Raw genomic sequence first — 27,894 nt, forward strand, 5'->3', positions numbered from 1 at the left:
AATCCCAGGACCCTGGGATCATGACCTGAGCCGAAAGCAGCCGCTCAACCAACTGAGCCACTCAGGCGCCCCATGTCACACTAGTTTTTTTCATATTCCTGTACTTTCTGTTATGGCTACATTTCTGCTGACAGCCTACAACTAACCCAAGTATCAGGAATTGATAAAGAACAATGACCACTCCAAGAAGAAAATCTAGCTATAACGTTAATCTCTACAGCTTTGCACTCCAACTCAAGAGTTAAAGCAATGATTTGCAGTAAGCCAATAAACTCCAAGAGACCAGATCAACTCAAAATCTTTTAGAGTCTAGTTTAATGTATACATGTTATCCTATAAATTATTTTGCTTTGAACTTTATAGTTTTAGTTTTAAGCTTAAACAAGATCTTCAAATTGTTTCACAAAGAAATTCATTGGCAGTTGTAATCACTGAGAGTTTAATTATCACCATCTTAGCTTAACTGCACTACTTACCAGTTTCATAATGCTTTGTTTTCAAAGCACGTAATTATTCCATATGACATTATACAAGTTGGGCAAGTAGCATCTCCTTTACATAATATAGAAACTAAAGAATAGCAAGATTTAAAAAAATTTTACAGGCAAACTTCAGATTCTAACTACTAAATTTCTCAATCAGGCAGATGCCGCCAATTAATGCCCTCCCTCCCTTTCTCTGGTTAAAGGGTAAGTATTTGACTAATTGATTTCTCTCTACCAAGAATCTGAATCTTGAGTAGTAGAGATGAAAAGACAAGAGTTGAAGCTGACTCACCCCAGCAGTGGTGAACTAACACCTAAATCTCCAGAACTACCCTGGTTTCTGTTCTCTCCTACTGACTGATTCTCTCTGGTACTCCACATTTTCACTACTTCTTCACCCTCCTATCCCTCACCCCACCCATGTCCTCACTTCCTTCCTTAACTCAGCTCCCCAAAACCTAATCCTTTGCCACTGCTTCCCTCAGATACACTCACCCTGAAAAAACTCAACCCAGTTTAAACCCAACTGTCCCCTGCCTTCACATCTGCACTTCCTCTAAATACTGGTGGAGAGGGGCGCCTGGGTGGCTCAGTCATTAAGCGTCTGCCTTCGGCTCAGATCATGATCCCAGGGTCCTGGGATCGAGCCCCGCATCGGGCTCCCTGCTCAGTGGGGAACCTGCTTCTCCCTCTCCCTCTGCTCCTGCTTGTGTTCCCTCTCTCACTGTGTCTCTCTCTGTCAAATAAATAAATAAAATCTTATAAATACATACATACATACATACATACATACATACTGGTGGAGAGAAACGCTAGAGCTCTTTGCTTTCTTTCTCAATTAGAGACCACAAATCTCAAGTAGACACAGCACTGCCTAGCAACTATACCACACTTCCTTAGGATGGATATTCATCTCACTCTCCAGAACAACTATTTCACTCTTCCCCCTGCAAATCTCCAATATCCTTTTAGCCTACCCCTCATTTTTCAACTGACAACTGTATCACATATTTCACCAAAAAAAAATTTTTTTAAAAAGGAAGAAGCAATCAGACAAAAACTCCATCTTCCTACTTACTAAATCAAATGCACCCTGCCATTGTCTTCCCAGAAAGCATGAAGTGCCTTTGGCCCTATTAAAGGCCAATCCCTCTTACCACATAACCTCTTACCTTCTACAGGATTTGATTCCTACAGTTACAGTCTTTCCTCTACTTCTCCTAGTCAAACAGATCACCCCCATTACAACACAAACCTGCCCTTAAGACTCTCCTAAACAAATATTTAAGTATATATTTAAACTACCGTAACAGTGTGGCAAGAGTAGGCATATAAATCAATAAGATTAACAATAACCTACCCGATAATTGCTGAAGACAAGTGATAGCTATCTGGGAGTTTTATTATACTAGTCTCTCTTTTACATATAATTAAGTTTATAATATAAAAAGTTAAAAAATGGGCGCCTGGGTGGCTCAGTCGTTAAGCGTCTGCCTTCGGCTCAGGTCATGATCCCAGGGTCCTGGGATCGAGTCCCGCATCGGGCTCCCTGCTCTGCGGAAGCCTGCTTCTCCCTCTCCCACTCCCCCTGCTTGTGTTCCCGCTCCCGCTTTCTCTCTCTCTCTCTGTCAAAAAATTAAAAAAAAAAAAAAAAAAAATGAGGTGCCTGGGTGTCTCAGTCAGTTAGGTGTCTGCCTTCGGCTCAGATCATGATCCCAGGGTCCTGGGATCGAGCCCCGAATCATGCTCCTTGCTCAGCGGGAAGCCTGCTTCTCCCTCTCCCTTTGCCTGCAGCTCCCCCTGCTTGTGCTCTCTCTCAAATAAATAAATAAAATCTTCAAAAAAAAAATTTTTTTTAAAACAACACTGTGGGGCAGGGACTCAAGGCAGACTTCCCTTAAATATACCATGTTTAGCACATCTGACTTTAGAACAATTGTAAATATTTCACATAATTATAGAAAATGACATATTTTTAAATCCCTAAAAATGTAACATAACCACTGCCAAATCCAAAGTAATGAAGTTTTGTTTTTTTTAAGATTTATTCATTTGACAGAGCGAGACACGGCGAGAGAGGGAACACAAGCAGGGGGAGTGGGAGAGGGAGAAGCAGGCTTCCCGCTGAGCAGGGAGCCTGACGAGGGGCCTGATCCCAGGACCCTGGGATCATGACCTGAGCTGAAGGCAGATGCTTAACGACTGAGCCACCCAGGCGCCCCCAAAGTAATGAAGATTTACTCCTTGTTTCTTCTAAGAGTTTCACAGCTTTAGCTCTTACATTTATGTCTATGATCCATTTTGAGCTAACTTTTATACATGGTGTGAGAGTCCAACTTTATCGACTGTGTATGACTATCCAGTTGTCATGGTATTGTACGTTGTACTGTAGACTACTCTGTCCCTCTATTAAATGGTCTTGGCACCTTTACCAAAAATCACTTGACCACAGACACATGAATTTATTTCTGGACTCTCAATTCTATTCCATATAGACATAGGTTACATACATCTTTTTCTTTCTTTTTCTTGCCCAATTGCCCTAGCTAGAACTTCCAGGACAATGTTGAATAGTAGTGGCAAGGGAAGATATCCTGGTCTTGCTCCTGATCTTAGGGAAAAGCATCCAGTCTTACATCACTAAACATGCGGTTGGCTGGCTGAGGGTGTTTTATAGATGCCCTTTATCAGATTGGAGAAATTTCCTTGTATTCCTGGAGTGATTTTTATGAAGAAAGAGTGTTGGATTTTGTCAAATGCTTTTTCTACATCTATTGAAATAATCATAGAGGTTTTGTTTTTTGATTGATATGGTATATTACATTGATTTTCAGATGTTAAATCAACTTTGCATTCCTGGGATAAATCCCACTTGGTCATGGTATATAATTCTTTTTATGTGTTGCTGGATTTGGTTTACTTTTTTTTTTTTTTAGGACTTCTGCATCCATATTCATAAGAGATATTGCCCGTTTTCTTGTGATGTCTTTGGTTTTGGTATTAGGGTAATAATTGCTTCACAGAATGAGTTTAGAAATGTTCTCTCCTATTTCTTAGAAGAATTTGTGAAGAATTGGTGTATCAGTTCTTGAAATGTTTGGTAGAATTCAGTAGCCCACCTGGGCTTAGACTTCCTTTGTGGGTAGTTTCTGTTTTGTTTATTACCAATTTAATTTCTTTACTTGTTATAGGTCTATTCAGATTTCCTATTTCTTCTTGAGTTAGTTTTGGTAGTTTGTATCTTTCTAGAAATTTGTCCAACTTCTTCTAAGTTACCTAATTTATTAGCATAAAATTATCCAACAGTTTTCCATTATGATTTTTATTTCTGTAAGATCAGTAGTAATGTTCCCTCTTTCATTTCTAATAATCTCTCTCTCTTTTTTCCTGGGTCCATCTAGCTAAAGACTCATCAATTGTGTTGATCTTTTCAAAGAACCAGCCTTTCCTTGCATTGATTTCCTCTACTGTTTTTCTATTCTCTTACATTAATTTCTACTCTTCGAGATATCAGGCAGGTACCCCAACACTCTTATCATTTCCTTCCTTCTGTTTGCTTTAGGTTTAGTTTGCTCTTCTTTTTCCAGTGTCAAGATGGAAGCTTAAGTTATTGATTTGAAATCATTATTCCTTTTTTTTTTTAAGATTTTATTTCTTTTTTTTTTAAAGATTTTATTTATTTATCTGACAAGAGAGAGACACAGTGAGACAGGGAACACAAGCAGGGGGAGTGGGAGAGGGAGAAGCAGGCTTCCAGCGGAGCAAGGAGCCCAATGTGGGGCTCAATCCCAGAACCCTGGGATCATGACCTGAGCTGAAGGCAGATGCTTAACGACTGAGCCACCCAGGCGCCCCTAAGATTTTATTTCTTTATGGGGGGTGGGGGGAGGAGCAGAGAGAAAAGGACAAGCAGACTCCACACTGAGCCCATACAAATGGGGCTCGACCTCACCACCCTGAGATCATGAGCCAAAACCAAGAGTCAGGCGTTTAACCAACTGAGCCACCCAGGTGCCCTGAAATCATTATTCTTTCTTAATACAGGCATTTATAGCTATAAATTTCCTTCTAAGCAGTACTACTACTTTAGCTATATTTTAAGAATTTTGGTATACGGTCTTCATTTTCATTTATCTCAAAGTATTTTTTAATTTCCCTTTTGATTCCTTCTTTGACCTGCTAGTTATTTAGGAGTGTTTTATTTAAGGGACACCTGACTGGCTCAGTTGGTAGAGCGTGTGACTCTTGATCTTGGGGTTGTAAGTTTGAGCCCCATGTTGGATGTAGAGATTACTTAAAAATAAAATCTTTAAAAAATATTAAGGAGTGTTTTTTTTTTTTTTTAAAGATTTTATTCATTTATTTATTTGAGAGAGAGAATGAGAGAGAGAGAGAGCACATGAGAGGGGGGAGGGTCAGAGAGAGAAGCAGACTCCCCGCCGAGCAGGGAGCCCGATGCGGGACTCGATCCCGGGACTCCAGGATCATGCCCTGAGCCAAAGGCAGTCGCTTAACCAACTGAGCCACCCAGGCGCCCTTAAGGAGTGTTTTATTTAATTTCCACATAGACATGAATTTCCCAAGGTCTTTCCTGCTATTAATATCTAATGTCTTTACATTATGGTTGGAGAACATCCTTTGTATTATTTCTATCCTTGTATACTAAGATTTGTTTTATGGCTAGCATATGGTTTATCTTGAGAATGTTCCGTGTGTACTTGAGAAGAGTATATATTCTATTGCTGGGTGGAGTGTTCTATATATGTCTGTTAGGTCTAATTGATTCACAGGGTTGTTCACATCTTCTATTTCCTTGTTGATCTTATTATCTAGTTGTTCTATCCATTACTGAAAGTGGAGTACTGAAGTCTCTATTATTGACTGATAGTAATTGTTGAGCTATTATTGAACTATTTTCTCCCTTTATTTCTGTAAGCTTTTCCTTAATGTATTTTGGTATTTTGTTATGAGGTACACATATTTTTATAGTTATTATATCTTCCTGATAGATTAGCCTTCTTAATCACGTCCCACTTTATCCCTAGTAACATCTTTTGTTTTAAAGTTTACCTCTTGGATACTGTATAGCCACTACAGTTTTCTTCTAGTTACTGTTTGCATATTTCTTTTTCCTCTTTTTACTTTTAAACCATTTGTATCTTTACATCTGAAGTGTGTCTCCCACAGACAGCTGAGAGGGAAAAACCTTCTACTCCTATGTTTTTCCTTTACTCTCATGCTATTACCACATTCACAACACTTCTGATACCAGATGTGAGATTTTTTCCCCCATGCCAAGCAATTCTGCAACACCAGCTGGCTGTCCTACAGTTAAATTATCTACCTGTAAATAGCATCAGATCCCACAGGTTAGGGGCTCAGTCCCATGAGAGTACCCCCCACCACTTCAGATGCCAATCGCAAGCAACAGGTCCCCAGGTCTCCAGGTTACCCACAATTTATGTCTCACTAGGCTACAAAGTGGAGGTTTCCATGACCTCTTCCCCCTTGGATTTGATTATTTGCTAGTACATCTCACCCGGCTCAGAGAAATATTTACGATTACCAGTTTATTAAAGGATATGATAAAAGATACAGATGAGGGGTGCCTGGGTGGCTCAGTCGTTAAGCGTCTGCCTTCGGCTCAGGTCATGATCCCAGCGTCCTGGGATCGAGCCCTGCATCGGGCTCCCTGCTCCACGGGAGCCCTGCTTCTCCCTCTCCTACTCCCCCTGCTTGTGTTCCCGCTCTCGCTGTTTCTCTCTCTGTCAAATAAATAAATAAATAAAATCTTAAAAAAAAAGAGAGAGATACAGATGAACAGCCAGATGAAGAGATACATAGGGCAGGCAAGGTCTGGGAGGACCCCATGTACAGAAGCTTCTGTTCCCATGGAGTCAAGGTGCATCATCCTCCCAGTATGTAGATATGTACACCAAACTGGAAGCTCTCTGAACCCCACTGTGTTTGGATTTTTATGGAGGCTCCCTCATATAGGCATGATTGATAATTAACTTCACTTCCAGCCCCTCTCCCTTCTCTGGAGAATGAGGACCAGGACTGAAAACTCCAAACATCTAATCATGGGTTGGTCTTTCTGGTGACCAGCCCCATCCAAGAGCCATCCAGGAGACCATCCAGAGACACCTCATTAGAACAAAAAATAGTGTATCACCCAGGAAATTCCAATGGGTTTAGGAGTCCTGTGTCAGGAACTAGGGTCATAGACCAAATATTAGAACAAAAATACTCCTAGTGTTCTTTTTTTTTTTTTTTTAAAGATTTTATTTATTTGACAGAGAGAGACACAGCGAGAGAGGGAACACAAGCAGAGGGAGTGGGAGAGGGAGAAGCAGGCCTCCCGCCGAGCAGGGAGCCCGATGCGGGGCTCGATCCCAGGACCCCGGGATCATGACCTGAGCCGAAGGCAGACGCTTAACGACTGAGCCACCCAGGCGCCCCTCTTTTTTTTAAGATTGAAAGAGAGAATGAGAGAGAGAGAGAGAGAGCGCATATGAGCGGGGGAGGGTCAGAGGGAGAAGCAGACTGCGGGACTCGATCCTGGTACTCAAGGATCATGACCTGAGCCGAAGGCGGTCGCTTAGCCACCTGAGCCACCCAGGCGCCCTCCTAGTGCTCTTTTCATTTAGGAATTTACAAGGGTTTCAGGAGCTCTGCGCCAGGAACCCAGGGCAGAGACCAGTATGTGTATTTTTTCTATTATCTCACAACAGCATAGAGTTGGATCTTCTTTGTTTTCTTTATCTCATATCTGTTTTTGTTCCTCTATTCTTCTTTTACTGCTTTCTTTTGCCTTAAGTGAATATTTTCTACTGTAACATTTTAACTTCTTTAATGTGTGTGTGTGTATGTGTGTGTATTTCTTTCCTTCACCACACCTAGCTGTTAAAGCTCCACACCCTGGGATAAAAATTGTTCCACAAACTGATCCAACCAAAATTTAGGCTTCTTGGAAGAGACAGGTCTCAAAGTCAGTGTTTAAGATTTGTTCTAACCCCAAAGGGCTTCTCCCAGCTATTTCTTTCCCTGGTTCTCTCTAGCAAACTAGGTGGTCTACAGTTTAGACCAGATGTCCCATGAATCTACCAATCTCCTCCCAGTTGCCTTTCACAACAATCTCCACAGTTTTCGAGAACATCCTTAGGCTTCAGCTTCTCCACACCACACTCCGTTGCAAATAAAGTCAGTTCCTTTGGGAAAAGATTAGGAGCTACCTGTTTTACAGTCTGCTTCTGCGTCCAAATAAAATGTCTGAGCCACCCTCCGCAGCTGGGGGGACAATAGTATGCCTCTCTAAGACACCCTACTTTAAGAGCTGAGCACCTGGTGGAGGAAAGGGCTATAGCCTCAGGGCTTCTCAGCTTGCCTTATAAGCCAGGGTAAGGGTGATCAGAGCCCTAGTATTCTCAGCAGTGCCCTGCCCAAAATAAAGCCTCCATTCTCAAGTAGGTACCGGGCAGAGGAGGGAACCAGCATTACTTAACCACACTTGCCTGGAACTTGGTCTCATCAACAATAGCTGGGGGCAAGATGAGAAATGTTGACGTGCTGCCCCTCCCAGCATGATAACTGGGAGCTGGGAGAAGAGGGAGCCCTGTTTTCTTGGCTGCACCAGTCTGGAATGGAGTTTGTCTCACTGCTCTGAGGGGAGAAATGGAGCAGGTCCTGGTTCAAACAGCACAGACTCTCACTGTTCTGAGTTTGAGTAGATTTTCTAGAATAAATGTTTATTCATTTGCTATATACCCTAAAACCATTTACAGAGACTTTAACTGGTTGTTTTTGAAAAATAGTTTTCACCAGTTTCACTGGGGACTGGGTCCACAGAGCTCCTCACGCTGTCATGCCAGAACTAGAACCTGGCATTATTTTGGCCTTATTTTATATATTATTGTAGGATTGTGCAAGTATTTGTAATTATCCCAACATTGTTAGTAACCAAGATATTCCATACAAGAGAAAAGTAACAAATACAAAGAAATAAAAATAATTTGTAATGTTAAATTTGAATTAATATAAATATGAACTCATCTTTTTTTCTATCTAAAAAAGGCCTATTTCAGGGCACCTGGCTGGCTCAGTCGGCAGAGCATGCGACTCTTGATCTCGGGATTGTAAGTTTGAGCCCCAAACTGCATGTAGAGATTACTTAAAAATAAAATCTTAAAAAAAACTTTTTAATTAAAAAAACCTATTTCATTAACTGTCCATCGAAAGGTCTAGAAGCAGTGATAACACAATTGCAATCAGTATACCTAGCACTCAAATTAAACTTCTGCACGACTTACAAAGCTATTGTCCCTCAACACAGCATTTTATAATTGGCTCTGTCCTGCAGGATTGGCAGTCCAAACATTTCTCCTTTGCAGCTTGGTTACTTACTATTCAGTTCTGCCAATAGGAGGCACTAGGTTAGAGGAGGAGAGAAGGGACTTCCCGGCTCCTTCTAGTTGCTTATTTGCTGTTTCTGTCATTGTCAGCCTAGCAACACCCTTCCACCTGGGGGTGGCAGTTAGTAGCAATCTCCAGATTCTTCTGGTTTTCCAGAACTCCCTCAGAGACCAGTGCCAGCTAGGCAGTGCCTTCTGGGTTCCAGCTCCACCAGGCCATTCTCCCAAGTTTGCAGGTTCTAATAACCCAACCTCTTTTCTTTATTCCCCAGCCCTAGGAACTGTAGCTGTTTCCTACTTACCATCTCTGTATTACCTCCACTTTCTCTTTTTGCCTTTTGAGATCACCAATGCCCACTTCACTAATTTCCTAGAACAAATTCTCTCTTTTATTTAAAGGATTTATCTATCTATTTATTTATTTATTTATTTGAGTCGGGGGAGGGGAAGGGGGAGCAGGCTCCCCACTGAGCATAGAGCTTGATGCAGGGCTCGATCCCAGGACCCTGAGATCATGACCTGAGCTGAAATCAAGAGTCAGATGCTTAACTGACTGAACCACCCAGGTGCCCCCAAATCTCTCTTTTAAAAGAACTAGTGTAGGTTCTGTTTTCCTGCCTGGATCCTGACATATGCTTCTAAAGATAATCTTACATTTAAAAAAAACCAAGGTTTTCTTAAAGGAATGGTTCATTATGTCTGGGACAGAATACATACAAAATAAGCCTGGCACATCTTGTACCAGAAATCAAGGAAGCTGTCAAAAATCAATGGGTCATGTCAAAAGGACTCAGAAGCCAAGAAGAAGGGACTCCCATTCGCATGATATGAAATCATTTAAGCAATAAAAATAATGACTGTAACTGACTTGAAATACATTCAAAATATAGAGTACATTTTATATGTGTATACATACATATACACACATTATGCAAATGAGATGACACTTAAAACAACAAATGAGAATATTACTTTTCTATAATTTTAATAGGGTTTAGAAATGAATGAAAATTATATCTTCCATCTTATCCTAGGAATCTTTTTTTTAAAAGATGCGTCATTATCTATACCTTGATTATGGTAGTGGTTACATGACTGTATGCATTTGTCAAAACTCATAGAACTGTATCTTTAAAAAGGTACAATTTACAGAATATAAATATATCATAATTTTTAAAAATGAAAAATAGATTGTTGTCTATGGCCATACCACCCTGAACACGCCCAATCTCGTCTGATCTCAGAAGCTAAGTAGGGTTGGCCTGCTTAGTACTTGGTACCATTTTATTTATTTATTTTTTTAAAGATTTATTTATTTGAGAGAACGAGAATGAGAGAGAGAGAGAGAATACATGACGGGGGGAGGGTTAGAGGGAGAAGCAGACTCCTCGCTGAGCAGGGAGCCCGATGCGGGACTCGATCCAGGGACTCCAGGATCATGACCTGAGCCGAAGGCAGTCGCTTAACCAACTGAGCCACCCAGGCGCCCCGGCCTGCTTAGTACTTGGATGGGAGAATGTCTTCAATGAAGTGGCAAGAATTATTAATTTTATTAAGTCTTAATAAAAAGACTGTCTTCGCTTTTTTTCCTCCCCTTTGGACAAAATGGAACAAATCTAAAAATATCCCCAGTAACAATGAAAGTCTGCAGCTCAAGGCCCTCCTAACCTGAATGACATAATTCTATGAAATATCATTTGGTTTCACAGGAAGCTGGCTGAAGCTGATCTGTTTTATAACCCAAGTTGCCAATGTTATCATGTGCTTAACTCTTTCCAAACTTTTTATTTGTTGTCTGAAACTAGACAAAGGTGCTAAAAGGTGATGTAAACCAGACAAAAATGAGAAAAGGTTTTCACAAGAGGCAGTAATTAATGTGAATTAAAGTTCTTGTTGCACTGGAAATTTGATCAAAATTATGCAAGAAGATAACAAATTCATTTACTTCCTTTTTGAGAAGAAACACCGAAATCTCAGATGAAGGCTGGAGTCAACTTCTTTCATATTTATCTTAGAACTAGTTTTGTAGAAGTATATACAAGATTAAATTTACAAAGTGACTTACCAACACGCCTCCAAAAAATAACCCCAACCCAAACAAATCTAACAGCAGAGGAATCTGACTAGTGCTGCCACTAAGTTCCATTTACAAATTTGTTTACCTTGTTCACAAGAATTAGACAAAAATTATTAGAAAAATACATTAAAAATTATTTTTAGCTATATATGCCCAAATCATTACAAAAGCACTTTATGTTCCTATGCTGAGCATCATCCCAAGTTTTTCTTTTCAATCTCATTTGGGTCTCTCCCAGGCTTCTCTACAATTTCCCACTTCCCCTGGCACCTGTTTCAAACATTTATCATATCAAGTTCCCAGTTTATGCTATTCCACCTCCTCTCCTCTCAGATGACCTAGCCTCCTACTTCGCCAAGGACACCAAGAGTTATAAACTCTTTTAATGTCCCTCCCCTCCACCTCCAAACTGATTCCCCACCCCCTTTAGCTTGGAAAAAAAGGTTTTCCAGCTCTTCCTCACTTCTTCATCCCTCTCTCCACAAGCCACATTCCATCATTTTGTTCCCATCTTTCTTCCTACTCTCTTCTGCTTACAAACATAGTCAAGCCACCTAATCCTAAAAATTATTTCCCCGATCCTGGTTCGCAGTCAAGTAACCACTTTCTCATTTACTAACTTCTGGAAGTATCGTTTACATACTTGGGTGTTGTCTTGGCACCCAAACCTCCCACTATTTTAAACTCCCACCACTAAAATCAACAAGACCCTTTTAATTGCCAAATCCAACAGCGTCTTTTCAGTTCTCGTATCACTTACGTTCAAAGTAATTGTGTCCTTGCTTGGTTTGCACTGCATGACTTTCCTGATTTCCCTACTCTCTTTCCAAGTATTCTCTCTTATTGTCTTCTGAATCCTCTTTCTTTGTCACTTATTCTAGACTCTCAAAGATCTCCTGTGAGAACATTACCCAGTTTGGTAATTCAAATATGCTTAGCTTTGATGACTCTCAAATCACTATCTCCATCCCCCATCACCCACCTGACCCCACATCTATTGTTTTGTTCCTATAGACAACAACTCCTGGATACCAGAGACTATAAAATTTGGCATCAAAAAACAAAAACAAAAAGAGAAAATCACAAACTTCTGTCTCATCAATCACATACATTACATCCAGAGCTTGGCACGTAGTAACCACGGTGAATAACTGGCTTCCAACAGAAGTGAAATAAAGGCAGTACACAAACCCTTGCCAAGTCTTTGTATTTTTTTAAGCTCCTCTATTAACCAATCACTAGTTCTTCTGGTATGAAACTAAACTATATCTTCCCATAAAAACCTGTTCCTCTTCCTTTTTATTACTATGAAACATTTATTCCTAGGAAATACTAAAACCTCAGAATCACCTTATGTTTCTCTGGCTTCCCTCACTTCCAATTGATATATACCTTTAAAAATGTCTTTCAAATCTACGCAGCTTGTTTTGAAATGCATTCAGAAAGTAAGATAGATAGGGGTGCATGGCTGGTTCATGGAAGAGCATCTGAGTTCTTGATCTTGGGGTTGTGAGTTTGGGCCCCACGTTGGGTGTACAGATTACTAAAACACCCTACACAATTCTAAAATCTGAACTTCTCTAACCTTGCCCAGAAAACACACTCTTGTTTTAAGAATACTGCGAGTCCAAGGAGAAGTCATCTCTTTATCGTTCGTCTCCTCCTTGCTTTCCACTGATCTTTTTTTTTTTTTTTAAAGATTTTTATTTATTTATTTGACAGAGAGAGACACAGCGAGAGCAGGAACACAAGCAGGGGGAGTGAGAGAGAGAGAAGCAGGCTCCCCACAGAGCAGGGAGCCCGATGCGGGGCTCGATCCCAGGACCCTGGGATCATGACCTGAGCTGAAGGCAGACGCTTAACGACTGAGCCACCCAGGCGCCCCGCTTTCCACTGATCTTTGGTATAGTTTGCCTACTTATAGGCCAAGCATTTTATCACTCTAATCTACCATGGGATAAAAGTTCCGAAGCCTACTTATTCCAGATTTACACACACACACACACACACACACAAATATAACCCTTCTTCACAATTAATCTCTCACTACATGTTGTTTCTTACAAAATTTTTTAAAGATATGACCATCATAGCATAAAACCCACCCTTTTTAAAAGATTTTATTTTTATTTATTAGAGAGAGAGTGCAAGCAGGGGGGAGAGCAGAGGGAGAGGGACAGGCAGACTCCACACTGAGCACAGAGTCTGAGGCGGAGCCCGATCTCAGGACCCTGAGACAATAACCTGAACTGAAATCAAGAGTCAGACACCGAACTGACTGAGCCACCCAGGTGCCCCAAAACCACCCTTTTAAAGTGTACAATTCAATGGTTTTTAGTATATTCAAAGTTGTGCAACCATCGTCACTATCTAAATCCAGAATATTCTCATCACCCCCAAAACAAACCCCATACGCTTTACCATCACCTCAAAGTCCCCAGTCCCCCAGCCCCTGGCAACCACTAATCTTCCTGTCCCTACAGATTTGCCTATTTTGGACATTTCATATAAATGGACTTATACAGTATGTGTGTGGTCTTTCTGACTATCTTTGTCCATGTAGCATGATGTTTTCAAGGTTCATCCATGTCATAGAATGTATCAGTACTTAATTTCCTTCCTACGGCTAAATAATTTCATTGCATAAATATACCATATTTTATCTATTCATCAGTTGATGGCCATTTGGGTTATTTCCACTTTTTGGTTATTCTGAATAATGTTGCCATGAACATGCTTGTTGTTCATAAAAACATGCAAGTTTTTAAGTAGACATGTTTTCAGTTCTCTTGGGTACATATCTAAAAGCAAACCTGCTGAGTAATATACTAACTCTATGCTTAACGTTCTGAGGAACTGCCAAACTATTTTCCAAAGCACTGAACCATCTTACATCCCCACCAGCAATGTACGGGAATTTCACCACTACATTTTCAACCCATGAGGATATTATAATTACTGAACGGAAAGAGAGGTGTGCCCCCTGACCATATAGTAATTCATTGCCAAGAATACTGAATTAACAAAAGAGAAGTGTATTTCTGGCAGGAAGACAAGGAGCAAAATGTTGTAAGTTCAAGTGTACAGGTTTCCCCTGCTATCTGAAAGTAGAACATTCCTATGAAATCTTTTGTAAGCCAAAATGGCATAAAGCGAAAAAGCAATTACCATTAATTTTTTATGACAAATGTTTTAGCATTCCCAGCCCCCAAAATAACCTTTCTTAGGCTTTTCTGCTACCTTAGGACATATCTTGCCAACGGATGCACAAAATAGATTGAGATAAAGCACCGAGGCTCACAGACACAGTTCAAAGCTACGGCACTGTGATGCTGAGATGCTGAGTGTAGTTCCCAGGGCAGGAGCTTGGCGGTGCCACTCTCACTGCCCAGTGGCGCACGGCCTCTACAACTGCTTGCTGCAAAACAAACGCTGAAGCTATTTTCGCTTTTCACCTTTTTTCCTAAAAGCAAAACTCCTCTTCAGATTTCTTTCAGTTAGTAAAAACAGACACTAAGGTAGGTCTTTCCTAAAAAACAAAGTGGCAATAAAGGTGAACCTTCAAAAAGCCAGGGATATCTCTACTGACTAAGTGAGTTAGCCTCTCGGAGCCAACTATTAAATCATAAAACAGGGAGGCTGTAACGACAATTACGTTGCAGCCGCAACGTAATTTAACAATCCAAGTAAAGGTGAGTATTGGTGATTCAACCCTGGGCAGAGCATTAGGGGCAAAGGGCTAAATGCCCGATCCCTCCTCTTCCTTCTCAGTTCCTTCCCGTCGGGAGGGGTTGCTGAGTGACAGCGGGGGCTGCAGCCACCTCCCTTCTCGGGGAGAGCCAGCCATATGAGCCACGCAGAATAAATTGTTAGAGCTCAAAAAGCTTGGCCAGGTCACTCCAGCCCAACATCAATCCAAGGCGAGAGATTCCGCAGCTTGCTACTTAGCTTAGCAAGTCAGCGCAGGATCTTTCTTCCTTTTTTAATGGTAACAGACACATTTATCATGGTCGAAGCAGAAAAGGAGACGCAAAGAGAACACAAGCATATCCCCCCAGCCACAAATCCAGTCTCTGTCTCTCCAGCCCCCCATAAGGAAAACAAATACGAAACCCGATCCATTACGAACTCTGGAGGTTTATCAATCCCAATGGCCCTCACCCTCCAAAGACTCCCCTTATCGGAACCCCCTGGGACAGATGGTGCAAAGCTTACCTGGTGGTTTCCTCCAGCTCGACCCGTTTCTGACCAGGCGCCTGCAGAGGGATAGTAGCCATCGCCTCCTCCGCCTTCTCCCGGCCAGGTGGTCTCAGCAGGGCCGCCCCCGCGCACCCGCCAGGAAATGGGAGGCTGGGGAGGTTCAGGGCGAGGAGTATACAAGGGCGGAGGTGGGTGCATGGGCACATCTCCACCCCCGGGCCCGTAGAAGCGGCCATACGAAGGACCGTCACTGGGGCCGTAGCCCGAGCGCCTCAAGGCCGACATGGGCTCTACTGCCCCGTAGCGCTTCCCGCCCCCCACGGCCAGCCCACAGCGCAGGCGCCAGCCGAGGAGAGGAACTGGACAGCAGGGAAAGGGGTCGGCCGACAACAGCCAATCCCAGGCCCGGTCCCGCCCCTTCGGCTGCCGAGTCTGAGAGTTGAAGGACGGAGCTCCGTGACTCGGGGGTCTGGGAAGCAAGAAGACGAGCGGCAGCACCGTGTTTCTTAAAAGGGAGAATACATTTTTCCTTACCATCTAGTCAATCTAGATTCCTCTTCCCCTTTTATCAGGGATGGGGAATGGGTGTTCCGGGACCGCACGACAGCCCCGCCTCTTCCTGAAGACGGGCACGTGATACCGGAAGTGGGTGGGAATAATATGGAGGCGTTTCCGGCAGGCCCCGGCTGCTGAAAGCCGGGGCAGACGTGCTGCTTCTGGTCCGGGTTCCTGTCCCGGTCCCGCCCAGGCGGCGACTGTGGTCGGAGAAGGGAGGTGTTGGACGCACTGGCCCACCGCCGCTGTACACTGCAGCCTTATCTCAGCTCAAAATGAACTATATGCCCGGCACCGCCAGCCTCATAGAGGACATCGACAGTGAGTAGCTCGTCTCCTCTGGATGAAGTCTGGGGTGAGATCCTTCCTCCTGGGCGGGTACCTCTTCAGGGGAAGCTCGTGGAATGAGTCTGGGGCGGGGGAAGTGTTTTTAGCACACTTCAGGGTGTTCGGCGTTGACATGTTCCACATGTGAGGGAAGAGCCACAAGACACTCGGTTTGCCCACCTCCTAGCCGACCACCTCTATCCTGCGTCTCGCAGCCTCCACCAGTCCCCGGGCCGATAAGGCACAAGCTGTAGAATTCATTCCTCCTTTGGAGGGACGCGGCTGCTAAGACTCAAACATGAGAGTTGCCCCTCCCCACGTCCACTATCTCCCACCTGCAATATATCGAAGTACCAGGTTGTTACTAGTGGATGAATGAGAATACTTAGAGAAAGGATTCATTAAGAAACGAAAATTATAAGATAACAGCGGTTGGACTTAATTGGCAGTAAACATAGGTTTTATGCTGTGTAGCCATTTGCAATGCAGTCTTTAGCACTTTCAGGTTATGGTAGTAGAAATCACTGCCAGACAAAGGTATTGACTTTTCTGAAAAGGCTGAATCACTTCAAACTTATTTTTCTGTTCGACAGTTTTCTTTTACTTGTATTAAGAAGACCTCCCTTTTTCCTGGTCATTGTCCTGAGGATGAGTTCAGTCCTGTACAAAAGAAAGACTCCTGTTTTTCCTTTTTCTAAACTCTCATCTTTGAATTATTCCTCAAGCAACATTTCCTAATCGTTTTAATCCTGTGGTCTGTCTCATTAACTTGTAATTGCTGCAAAATGGTTTACACAGTTCCAAACAAGTTACGACAATCACAGTTACTATGTATGCAAATTTAAAAAGTGAGTCCATGGGGCGTCTGGCTGGCTCACCCAGTAGAGCATGCGACTCTTGATCTCTTGGTTGTGAGTTCAGCACCACGTTGGGTGTAGAGATTAAAAATGAAATCCTTTAAAAAATAATAAAAAGTGAGTCTTTGATCATATTCTCCTTTTCTCATTGTCTGAAATCATTCTTTAAATCCAAATTAGTGATTTTGCTATTGAAAGAAAATGTAGTGTGAATTGGACCATATTTGTATATAACAATTACACAAGCCCATCTGTAATATGTAATGAAATCTTCAATTTTAGTCACCTGTGGATGCCGCTTTGGCCCCATCTTTCGTTTTATATATCTGATTTATGTGAGGGCCCTAATACATTCTGCCATTCTACTAAAAATAATTTTTGTTCTCAAACCCTCTAACCCCTTCTTTGTAGACTCCAAGCCTCCTCCTTTACTGAAAAGTTTGAAACCATTTCTTATGTACCCTTCGCTGTCCCCACAACCACACACACTATTTCCTCCTCTCTCCTCAATCTTTCTACATATTCACCCATCCTCTCATCTGAGTAGGAAGTATTCCTCCCTTTCAGTCTGTGTCTTTTATTACTCTTTCTTCCCACTATTTCTTCTGTTAATACCCTTTTACTCTCCTATCTTCTCTCTCCCTCTGGATCCTTCCCTTCATGTATATTCTTGTCCATCCGTCTCATACTTTTTTCAGTTATGTCTCCTCATCAAACTCCCATCCCTTTTTCGTATCTTTACCCCCAAACCTTTTGAATCCTTTCCATTTTGACTCTACTTCCTGACCATCTACAGTAGACCACCTCTGTAACCCCTGCAATCTGATTTTTGTTGTCATCACACTGCTGAAGCTGCATTCTTAAAAGGCAGCAGTTTGATGCATTCTTCTGGGTTCTTCCCTCCCCTCTGCAGTATTGTGATACTATTACCACTGGATTCTTAATATTCTTAATTCTGTTTTCTTGATCTCTCCAGCACTGGTACTTGCTGATTTTCTCACCTCTCCAACTCTTACTGTTCCCTAAAATAGGGGCCCCTTAGGTTCTATCTTTGGTCTTCCTCTTCTTTTTCTTTTTTTTTTTTTAAGATTTATTTATTTGAGAGAGCACGCATGGGGCGGCGGGGGGAGGGGGGGGCGCAGAGGGAGAGAAAGAATCCCAAGTAGACTCCAGTCTGAGCGTGAAGCTCAATCCCAGGTCCCCGAAATCATGACATGAGCTGAAATCAAGACCCAGCCGCTCAACCAACGGAGCCACACAGGTGCTCCATGCTTCTTTCTTTAAATCTCTAGGAGAGGGGCTCCTGGGTGGCTCAGGCATTAAGCGGCTGCCTTCAGCTCAAGTCATGATCCCAGGGTCCTGGGATCGAGCCCGCATCGGGCTCCCTGCTCAGTGGGAAGCCTGCTTCTCCCTCTCCCACTCCCCCTGCTTGTGTTCCTGCTCTCACTATCTCTTCCTCTGTCAAATAAATATATAAAATCTTTTTTTATAAAATAAATAAATAAATCTCTAGGAGAGCTCCTGGACTTTAATAATTTATATTTAATTATTTAATTATTTTATTATTTAATAATAACTCCTCTTTGTGGACTTACCCAAAATTGCTCTAATTCTGACCTCTTTGACATTCCAGTCTTAGATTTCCGACTGCCTATTGACAGTGTCCTGATTAACACTTCAGAATCACAAATAGCTAATAATCTTCCACCTTAAGCTTCTTTTATTGCCAACTTTTGGTAAATGATCCACCATAACATGATGACTCAAAATTCCTACATCTTGGGGTGCCTAGGGGTGCAGTCGGTTAAGCATCTGACTCTTGGTTTCAGCTCAGATCGTGATCTCAGGGTCATGAGATGGAGCCCCACATTGGGCTCCATGCAGAGTCTTCTTAGAGTTTCTCTCTCCCTCTCCCTCTGTCCCCCCTCCAGCGTTTGTGCACTGGAGCAAGCTCTCGCTCGCTCGCTCTCCAATAAATAAATAAATCTTTAAAAAAATTCCTGCATGTCCTTAACTCATTTCTTCAGCACCCCCCCACACACACAAAGTCACACCCCACCTTTACAAATTCCCATCACTTAGAACTACACAGTCTTGGGGCACCTGGGTGGCTCAGTCAGTTAAGGAGCTACCTTCAGCTCAGGTCATGATCCCAGGGGCCTGGGATCGAGTCCCGCATTGGGCTCCCTGCTCAGTGGGGAGCCTGCTTCTCCCTCTGCCTGCCACTCCCTCTGCTTGTGCGCGCGCGCGCTCTCTCTCTCTCTCTCTTTCTTTCTTTATCTCTGACAAATAAATAAAATCTTAAAAAAAAAAAAGATCTACACAGTCTGGGGCATCTGGGTGACTCAGTCGGTTAAGAGTACAACTCTCGGGGCGCCTGGGTGGCTCAGTCGTTAAGCGTCTGCCTTCGGCTCAGGTCATGATCCCAGGGTCCTGGGATCGAGCCCCGCATCGGGCTCCCTGCTCCGCGGGAAGCCTGCTTCTCCCTCTTACACTCCCCTTGCTTGTGTTCCCTCTCTCGCTGTCTCTCTCTCTGTCAAATAAATAAATAAAATCTTTTTAAAAAAAAGGAAGAGCCCAACTCTTGGTTTCACCTCAGGTCCTGATCTCAGGGTCCCGGGATCAAGCCCCATGCTCTGCATTCAGTATGGAGTCTGCTTGAGGATTCTCTCTCCCTCTCCCTCCCCTCCTCCCCCTATAAGCATGCCTACACGTTCTTTCTCTCTCTCTCTCTTTCTCTCTCTAAGATAAATAAATAAATAAATTTTTTAAAAACAACAGAACTATACAGTCTTAGTTCTTTCAACTCTCCCTTCTCATTGGCCGTGGTGTAGGTTTCTTCTTCATGTCTTACATTCTGCTCTCCCTTTTCTGCCAGTTCAGTCTTCAAAGTTTTCTTGTGAAGCATAATCCAAACTCAACCTGCTTCTGGTACTTTGGGGACTTTATATCCTGTGACTTCCCTTTACACCCCCAATTTTTAGCCAAACATATGGATACATACCAGCCTTTTTTTCCCCTGCTTCCTAAATTACAGATTCCCCTATCCCTTTCCCTGTCATTCATCCCAGAGGCCAAAAATTATCTTTCAGGGCTCAACTCAGATACCTCCTCCAGCTAGATAGTTTCTCTCACATATAATTAAGATTTACTTTCTTGTGGTACTTAATTATAGCACAAGGAAGACTACAGATTCCTTCAGGGAAGAATCACTGTCTTATTTCTCTGTTATGTTTCCAGAAAGTAATTTATGCATAGCATTAAAGAAATTAATGAGTGAATTTTGCTAGCTATTTTAGCAACTGGCTTATTGTCATTCTTCAGTGTCAGCTCAAAGTCACCTCTTCGGAGAGTTTTCCCCCAGCCACCCTGTCTTCTGTAGCTACTCCCTCTCTCTTCATCATATTATCCTGCTATCTTGTTTATTATTCCATTATACTACTCACAGTAGGTCGGGATTTTTTTGTTTTTGTTTTTGTTTTTTACTTGCTCACCTTCCTCCACCAGGAATATAAGTTGATAAGGTGGTGACTTTCTGAGTCTTCTTCTCTACTGTATATCTAAGCTCCAGAGCAGCACATAGCTCTCAATAAATATTAAATGAATTTTTGCTCTAGCTGACTATCAGCATCCTTATTTACCTTTTGAATCTTTTTTTTAACTTAAAACCTTCCCTGACCCCAGGCGCCTGGGTGGCTCAGTCGGTTAAGCGTCTGCCTTCAGCTCAGGTCATGATCCCAGAGTGCTGGGATCGAGTCCCGCATCGGGCTCCCTACTCCGCGGGGAGCGTCGTCCTCCCTCTGCCTCCCTCTCTCTCATGAATAAATAAATAGAATCTTTTTTTTAAAATAAAATAATAAATAAAACAAAACCTTCCCTGATTCCAAAGTGTGAAATAGAAGCTCTTCTATAAGTTGAGAAGAAAATAATTCTAGTATTAAGATTATAAAGGTCATCTAGACTAAATTTCTCAATTTGTGGATATAGAAACTGACACGACACTGGGAGGGTTTAACTGCCAACATCAACATCTAGAGCTGGGAGTCAGGCTTCTAGGTCTAGCATCCAGTCCTTTGCCCACTCTGCCACCACAAATCTTGTCCTCTAAACCCCAGGATGCCTTGGTCCTCCCTCTAATTTCCCAATAAACTGTGCCTTAAATACATTGGAAGAAGTGGTAGAGCTTAAACTGCTATTAACTTTTTTTTATTGTTAATCCTGTAAACCCACTGAAGCTAACAGTTCTCTCTTTAAGATTTTATTTATTTGAGAGAGAGAGGGAGGGAGAGAGAGCACAAGCAGGGGGAGTGGCAGGCAGAGGGAGAAGCAGGCTTCCCGCCGAGCAGGGAGCCCGATGCAGGACTTGATCCCAGGACCCTGGGATCATGACCTGAGCCGAAGGCAGCTGCTTAACCGACTGAGCCACCCAGGCACCCCAACAGTTATCATTTTTTAAAGATCTTTTTTCCTCTCCCCAGAAAAGCACTTGGTCCTGCTTCGAGATGGAAGGACGCTTATAGGTTTTTTAAGAAGCATTGATCAATTTGGTATGTACTAGTTACAGACTTTTCTATAGTGAAGAGCTGCTATTGTATGTTTGTGTTATTTCATGTTGAAATTTATTTATCTGCAACTTTTTCAAGTGTCTGGCATAATGGAATACTGTTTTAAGTCATTGCGTCATTGTTTTCTAAATTACGATTAGGTGATTCAAAAGCTAGTATTTACCAGCTTGTATATCTAAAACTGGTTTTCACCAGAACATATGATTACAATGTTTTGGACTGTTTTTTTATTTTCCCCAGTAGAGGGAGCCAAATGATAGAAATAAACTCAGTCCACTGAAAAAGCTGCTCATTTGTACATTGGCTTGGGAGCGACTACTCTTCAAAGCAGTTCCTGCACTGAAGGTAATCCCTCCCTGCCCAATGAAAATTGGGTAGAAAGCATTTCCTGAAACGTTTTTGGGGTCCCAACTTTAAGCTCAAGATTTTACATGTTAGGGATACATCAGACTCAAAGAGTCTCAGTCTTTGTTTTGCATCTTGCATTTTTCTAAAGAGATCTATATCTGCTTCTGTTTCGAGGAACTTCTCAGTTCATATCAACATTTGTTGGACATCTGCTAGTGGATTTGGGCATGAGGAAAAGTAACATAATTGAAATGCTTAGAGGAATTATAGAAGATAGCATAGATACTTTTCTTCAAAGAAGACAGATAGTACCAATTTAAAAAAAAAATTATTCTTAACAGACTGGGGTTCTGAATTTTAAGTCAAATTCATCAAACTACCTTGGGGGGAAAGTAGCAAATCCTGACCTGATTCTCAGATTACCAGGTATGGTTATCTCACAAAATGGAAAAAAAAAGGTTTTCGTGTATCATAATCCATGGATACCTGCACTGGGTTAAATGAATCCTAAGTACTGAAACAAAGTTAAATCTTTGGTAAATCATCATATACACATACCCACGCAACATAGAAAAACTGTTTTTTGTTTAAAAAAAAAAGTCTTGACCTCTGCAGTTGTTTAGGTTTTAGAGTCTTCCAAGTGCCCTACCCCTTTATATTTTCTTAAAGTCATGTCAATATTCACAATTACACTGATGTAAAGGAATTTAATTTTTGTAACTGATTCCCACCATCATTCATGCATTAGTACAACATAATCCCCAATATTCTCTGTTTGCAGTTTTTAGAAGTCTCTCAAGGGGTGTGTCTTAATAAAACAGGAGAAGACTGTTTAAAATTTTAGCTTTTCCCAGAATTTTTTTTAGAAAGTTTGGAAATCATGTTCAGCGAAATCTTTTCTACTCAAAATAACTGATAATTTGAGTTATGGACCTTTACCCAATAATTTGAACTAAATATCTTTGTTTCTTCCCTATGCACTTATAGCTAATTTAGTGCTACATCAGACTGTGGAGCGTATTCATGTGGGCAAAAAATACGGTGATATTCCTCGAGGGATTTTTGTGGTCAGAGGAGAAAATGTTGTCCTACTAGGAGAAATAGTAAGTGAAAACCGTTAAGCTGCTGTGGGTCTTGATAATCATACTAGTTAGGTTTCTTTTTGTCTTTTCAAGAAGGAAAAAATATATTTTCCACGTGGCACCCAGCTTCTCACAGAAACCACCACATTAGCTTAGGAAAGCTACAGGTGTAAAAGGAAAACTACAGAGAATAATTAACTTTGTTTCAGTGCCTCTTGGCATTTTAAACATTTTGATCCCATTAGCAGCAAAGTATCATTAATTTTACCTGATGTAAAAGTAGCATACTGTACAAACGTGTTCATTAATATATTATTTCTGCTATCTCTAATAGCAGAAAATTGAAAAACTTAATACCAAACAAGAGATGAATAATTCAATAAAGTATGATTTATATACACTAGAATATTTTGCAGTCATTTAAACAATTGGTTACAAGTAGATTTTCATGACATAAAGCTAATGAGCAATGCTTGGGGGAAAGACACATTGCATATACATCGTGATGTCCTGTTTTTTAAAGGGGGAAGGGGAAGGAAAGAAGGGGGCTGTAGGAGAAGCCTTTCTGTTAACTCCTGAGAATGGAGCTTAGTCTCACTTGGATCCTTAGCTCACAACCAAAGAGGATACCTCTGTATGCCGGGAAGACCAGTTGGCAGGTGGAAAGTTAAGTCTTCTAAAGTGTTGTTACTATAGGTCTGTGTGTGTGTGTGTGTGTGTGTGTGTGTGTACATACATAACCATGCATATACACATATACATATATTTAGGCATATAAATATACACACAAAAATCTATTAGAAAACTATATAGCTAATAGAAGTGCTCAGACTTTTTTTTTTTTTTGGCTTTTTAGGTTTTTATTTTAATTCCAGTTAGTTAACATACAGTAGTTGTTGTTTGTTTGTTGGTTAAAGATTTTATTTTTAAGTAATTTCTACACCCAGTGTGGGGCTCAAACTCACAACCCCGAGATCAAGAGTCGCATGCTCCTCCAACTGAATCAGCCAGGCGCCCCAGCATACGGTGTTATATTAGTTTCAGGTGTACAATACAGTGATTCTCAGACATTTTTAAAAGAAGATAAAACTTGATTTCATGTTTTATGTAAAATATTTACATAAAAAGAAAAATACCTTATTTAAAACCTTTGGCTTTGCATCTGATTATTGAGTTTGCCAGGAGTATCAAACATTTTGGCGTTTGCTTAATTTTATCCTTTTCTATTTTGTTTGTAAAGTTTCCAGGATAGTTTCTCAGTACCTAACCACATGTTAAGCCAGGTCTACAGAAGTCTCTGGAGTGGTTTGGTCTGTGGTAACTTCTGACAGTGAGCCGTGTGAAAGTAAGGAGGTAATCTGCCAGGGTCAGGGTGGCCTAGAGACCTCAAGGTCAAACAGTTAACTAGAGAGGACGAATCAATACTGTCAATAACAGTATTGCTAAGTGCTGCTATGAAATGTAGGAAGTATTTTTTTCTAATTTTTACAGTGTTTTTGTGATGGATATTTTCGGTTCAGTAGATCATTTTTTGCATGTTTCAGCGGTAGACGTTGTCATCTCGTTGTAATACATAGAGGTTGAAATACAGCACTCTAGTACCATGCGGTGTGGGGAGTGGCGGGAGAAACCCACTCTAACGTGCTCTGCCGGTATATGCAGAGGGGCTCACCCATCTCTGGACAGTAGGAGTATGAGTGATTCTTTTCTCCTTTGTTTATGCTTTTCTCAATTTAATTTTTAAAGAGGAAACATGACTTTGCTCTCAGGAGGAAAGATTTAAGTTAAAATATTTACACGTACTCTGCTTCAGTTTTATAGTCGTGGACACCACAGAAATGCTGGGTGTGCCAGTTACATTGGCACACGTGGGCCCCTGTGCGGATGTGTATGTATGTGAGGAGACGGAGGGAACTTGCATTTGTTCTTGAAGATTCGTTGTTTCCTGGGAGCCCTTTTGGGGAGAAAGTACTCTAGTATGTTCACGGTTTGGATGCTGCAGAATTTTTACAGTGGTGCCGCTGAAGCCTTGTGGTTCAGGAATGCTTATACAGCTGTATGAATCAGTAGTCAGTGTGACGAAATCAAGTCCCAGCCCTAGAGAAACTCATGCCCAGAAACCAGTTACGGGCTGTAAACATCTGTTGTTTAGGAAGTCCCTGGATTCGGCCTCAAGGATGATGATGCACACAGCCTTAAGTAATAAGACTGATTGTTGGGAATTGGCATCATCATAACCACATGACTAGCTCCATGAATAACATATTGAAAAGTCCAAGAGGCAGGACACCACGCTAAGAACATTATCTTCCCTTCAGCTGCTACCCATGGATTGTGAGGGCGGGTTATACTTGATAAGATATATTTTGCCCGGTGCAGCTAACATTTGAGCCAAGGCAGGACTTGCTTATATAATTTGTGTGGCTTTCATTCTGGCCTCTCTGTGAAGATCTTCCAGCTGATGTCACTGCCTGTGGGTCCTGAGCCTTGGCAGCACATGGGGCGTTAGTGCCCAGTGGTAGGCTGCAGCGTCTGGAGGGTTTGTGTATGTGTTGATGCCTTCCCAGAATTTTATGATTCAAAATCATAGAGGAAGATAAGAAATAAGAATACCTTGTATATATAATCTTTCCATGTTACAGAAACGCAGAATAGTACCTGTATGTTCATTTTAAGGAGAATAAGTTGAATCTGGGTAGTGAAATACTTTTATAACAAGGTTCTGCATCGTAAGATTAGTTACCAAATATTTGTAAGGTGTTCAGACATAAAAATATTAAGCATAGGGGCAACCTGGGTGGCTTAGTCTGTTGAGTATCCAACTTTTGATCTCAGCTCAGGTCCTGATATCAGGGTGAGTTCGAGCCCCACGTTAGGCTCTGCGCTAGGTGTGGAGCCTACTTAAAAAAATTAAGCATATTATGCCAGAATAAATGAAAAAATTACAGTTAATATTTGCATTGTAGGGGTTTTTTAAGTCAATATATACATGGAAAAATTGGAAGGATATTCACCAAAATACTATTGTTCCATAATGGAATTATGGATAATTAAGAAAAGTTTTTTTTCTGCTTGTCTGTTTTCTAAATTTCATACAGTTAGCATGTATTTTTAAAATAAGAGAAAAAATAACTTTTTTTTTAAACAAAAATATTTTAAATTAAAACAGTGGAGAAATATATTGGAGCCAAACTGGTTTAGTAACCTAACTGGTCTACTGAGGTTTTCTCTAGAAGATTTGTTGCCATAGAGGGGGAAAGAATCTTGCGTTATAATTTAAAGACTCCTAGTTAATGGAACAGAGGGGCAGTTTATTGTCTTTGGGGGGCAGGGGGGCGCTTCTTTGAATCAGTGTTCTCTACCTTCTTAGTAAGCCCCAACCACCAGCAATTAAGCTGACTTTGATAATGGAAAACTACAAAACTTACCTAAAGCCATCTTGGCCTCAGGAACTTCTCTCATGGAGAGAAGCCTGTTGAGGTTGGGGAGATAGCTATTCATACATATACACGTATATATATAATTTTTTTTAAGAAAAGCAGTCCTTGAGTAATGTAGGACTTCAGATAACTTAAAGCTTTGTGAGACACACTGATACCGTGTTACCACATTCACATAAGTATATATTCTGTAGTAGTGCTGCCAGCCCCCCTGGTAGCCACTCTGTCCCCAGGAGAAGGGTATTTCAGCCCTGTCACAATTATGAAAAATAACCCAAGCCTGACCCAGGAATCCAGTTGCCTTAAGGTCTGTAATATTTTCTATTCTCGGTGGTCGGTCGAAGATTTTCAACCCTGCTTATTTTGTAGGACTTGGAAAAGGAGAGTGACACACCCCTCCAGCAAGTGTCTATTGAAGAAATCCTAGAAGAACAAAGGGTAGAACAGCAGACCAAGCTGGAAGCCGAGAAGCTGAAAGTTCAAGCGCTGAAGGATCGCGGTCTCTCCATTCCTCGGGCAGATACCCTGGATGAGTATTAAGTCCTTTGCTCGGAGGCCTTTGCTCTTGGGGAGCAGGGCCTGTCACTGAACGAAAGTCACACATTTGACTAGAGACTGTAGAGTTTTGCAAAGTCCTGTTTATTTTGAATTCTTTCACATGTGCAACATGAAGAAATCATGTGGCTTTTTTTTTCCTTTTTAATGACAAAAATGATTGTTTAAGACAAAAGCAGTAGCAAGGACTCCTTTCACATGGCACTGTGGAGCTGGCAACTACTTTATATTGCTTGTCTTGTCCCAAATTAGCGTTCACAGGGGAGACATTCTTCATTTACTTGTAAATAAAATAAAAATCTCAAGACTCGTTTTATTTCCTAAGATTGAGTTGCCTCCAGTGAACAGACAGAACTAAGTTTCTGCTCTCAAAGATACAGGCTGTCCACACACGGGATTTCTCCCTTCAGTGACGATTCCAGGTTGCTCGGTACTGATGAAGGAGTATTTGCATCCTAAATACCTTGCAGGTCCTCCCCTCTCCGCTTTTCATGTTTTTGTCTGGTAAGAAAAACACATTTTCAGGCTTGAGGAAAGAGCTTTCAGTCAAGTTCTGCAGTTACTGGTGGTACCAGAAGCCGCGGTTTTGAGAGGCTGTGCTGGCTGTTCGTGCTTCACCGCAGCTTCTCGAACTCCGTTCCCAGGAGATCCAGCACTTGACTGAAGTTAACACACAGCAAGGGACAAGACCCATCACCCACCTTAGAAAAGCAGGTGTCACTTTAAGAAGATAACTGCGAGTCAGCAGAATTACATGCGTTTTCCTGACACCTCTGTTTCAGGACATCTGACACCTTCAAGAAATTTGCTTCGCTAGAGTATCTTGTTTTTTCCAACCTCCTTCAAACAATTCCAAATGCAGTAACAAGCAAGAGTTACGGTTTATGAGAAAAAGGCACTTAATTTCCACTTAATTTCAGACTCCACCTCAGTTCACACTTTTCTATTATTTTTAGTAGTTTCTTCCAGTAGGGGTTCCCATGAGACTGCTT

At 41.6% G+C, this 27,894-nt stretch overlaps 2 protein-coding genes across 3 annotated transcripts in view; one reads left to right on the forward strand and one right to left on the reverse strand.

Moving 5' to 3' along the window:
* The window catches only part of BAG4 (BAG cochaperone 4), a 29,054-nt gene extending 13,539 nt beyond the window's left edge, over positions 1–15,515 (reverse strand). The window contains exon 1 of one of the 2 annotated variants that reach the window (XM_032413406.1): positions 15,189–15,515. In XM_032413406.1, the coding sequence (XP_032269297.1) occupies positions 15,189–15,458 (270 nt within the window). In that variant the 5' untranslated portion in view covers positions 15,459–15,515. The remainder of the gene's footprint in view (positions 1–15,188) is intronic. The other variant, XM_032413405.1, reaches the window with a different exon arrangement.
* Positions 15,516–15,718: 203 nt separating this feature from the next.
* Positions 15,719–27,226, forward strand: LSM1 (LSM1 homolog, mRNA degradation associated). Its single transcript, XM_032413407.1, has 4 exons — positions 15,719–16,049; positions 21,391–21,459; positions 22,813–22,928; positions 26,717–27,226. The coding sequence occupies exons 1-4, from the start codon at positions 16,004–16,006 to the stop codon at positions 26,885–26,887; spliced, it is 402 nt and encodes a 133-aa protein (XP_032269298.1). The 5' UTR covers positions 15,719–16,003; the 3' UTR covers positions 26,888–27,226.
* The last annotated feature ends 668 nt before the right edge of the window (positions 27,227–27,894 follow it).

This window comes from Phoca vitulina, unplaced genomic scaffold (assembly GCF_004348235.1).
Source record: "Phoca vitulina isolate PV1807 unplaced genomic scaffold, GSC_HSeal_1.0 scaffold15, whole genome shotgun sequence".
Classification (NCBI taxonomy): domain Eukaryota; kingdom Metazoa; phylum Chordata; class Mammalia; order Carnivora; family Phocidae; genus Phoca; species Phoca vitulina.

Coding starts and splice junctions, on each gene's coding strand:
- LSM1 (XM_032413407.1), top strand. CDS start 16,004: ATGAACTATATGCCCGGCACCGCCAGCCTCATAGAGGACATCGACA. Junction 21,460..22,812: donor AAGAAGCATTGATCAATTTG/GTATGTACTAGT, acceptor ATGCACTTATAG/CTAATTTAGTGCTACATCAG. Junction 22,929..26,716: donor TTGTCCTACTAGGAGAAATA/GTAAGTGAAAAC, acceptor CTTATTTTGTAG/GACTTGGAAAAGGAGAGTGA.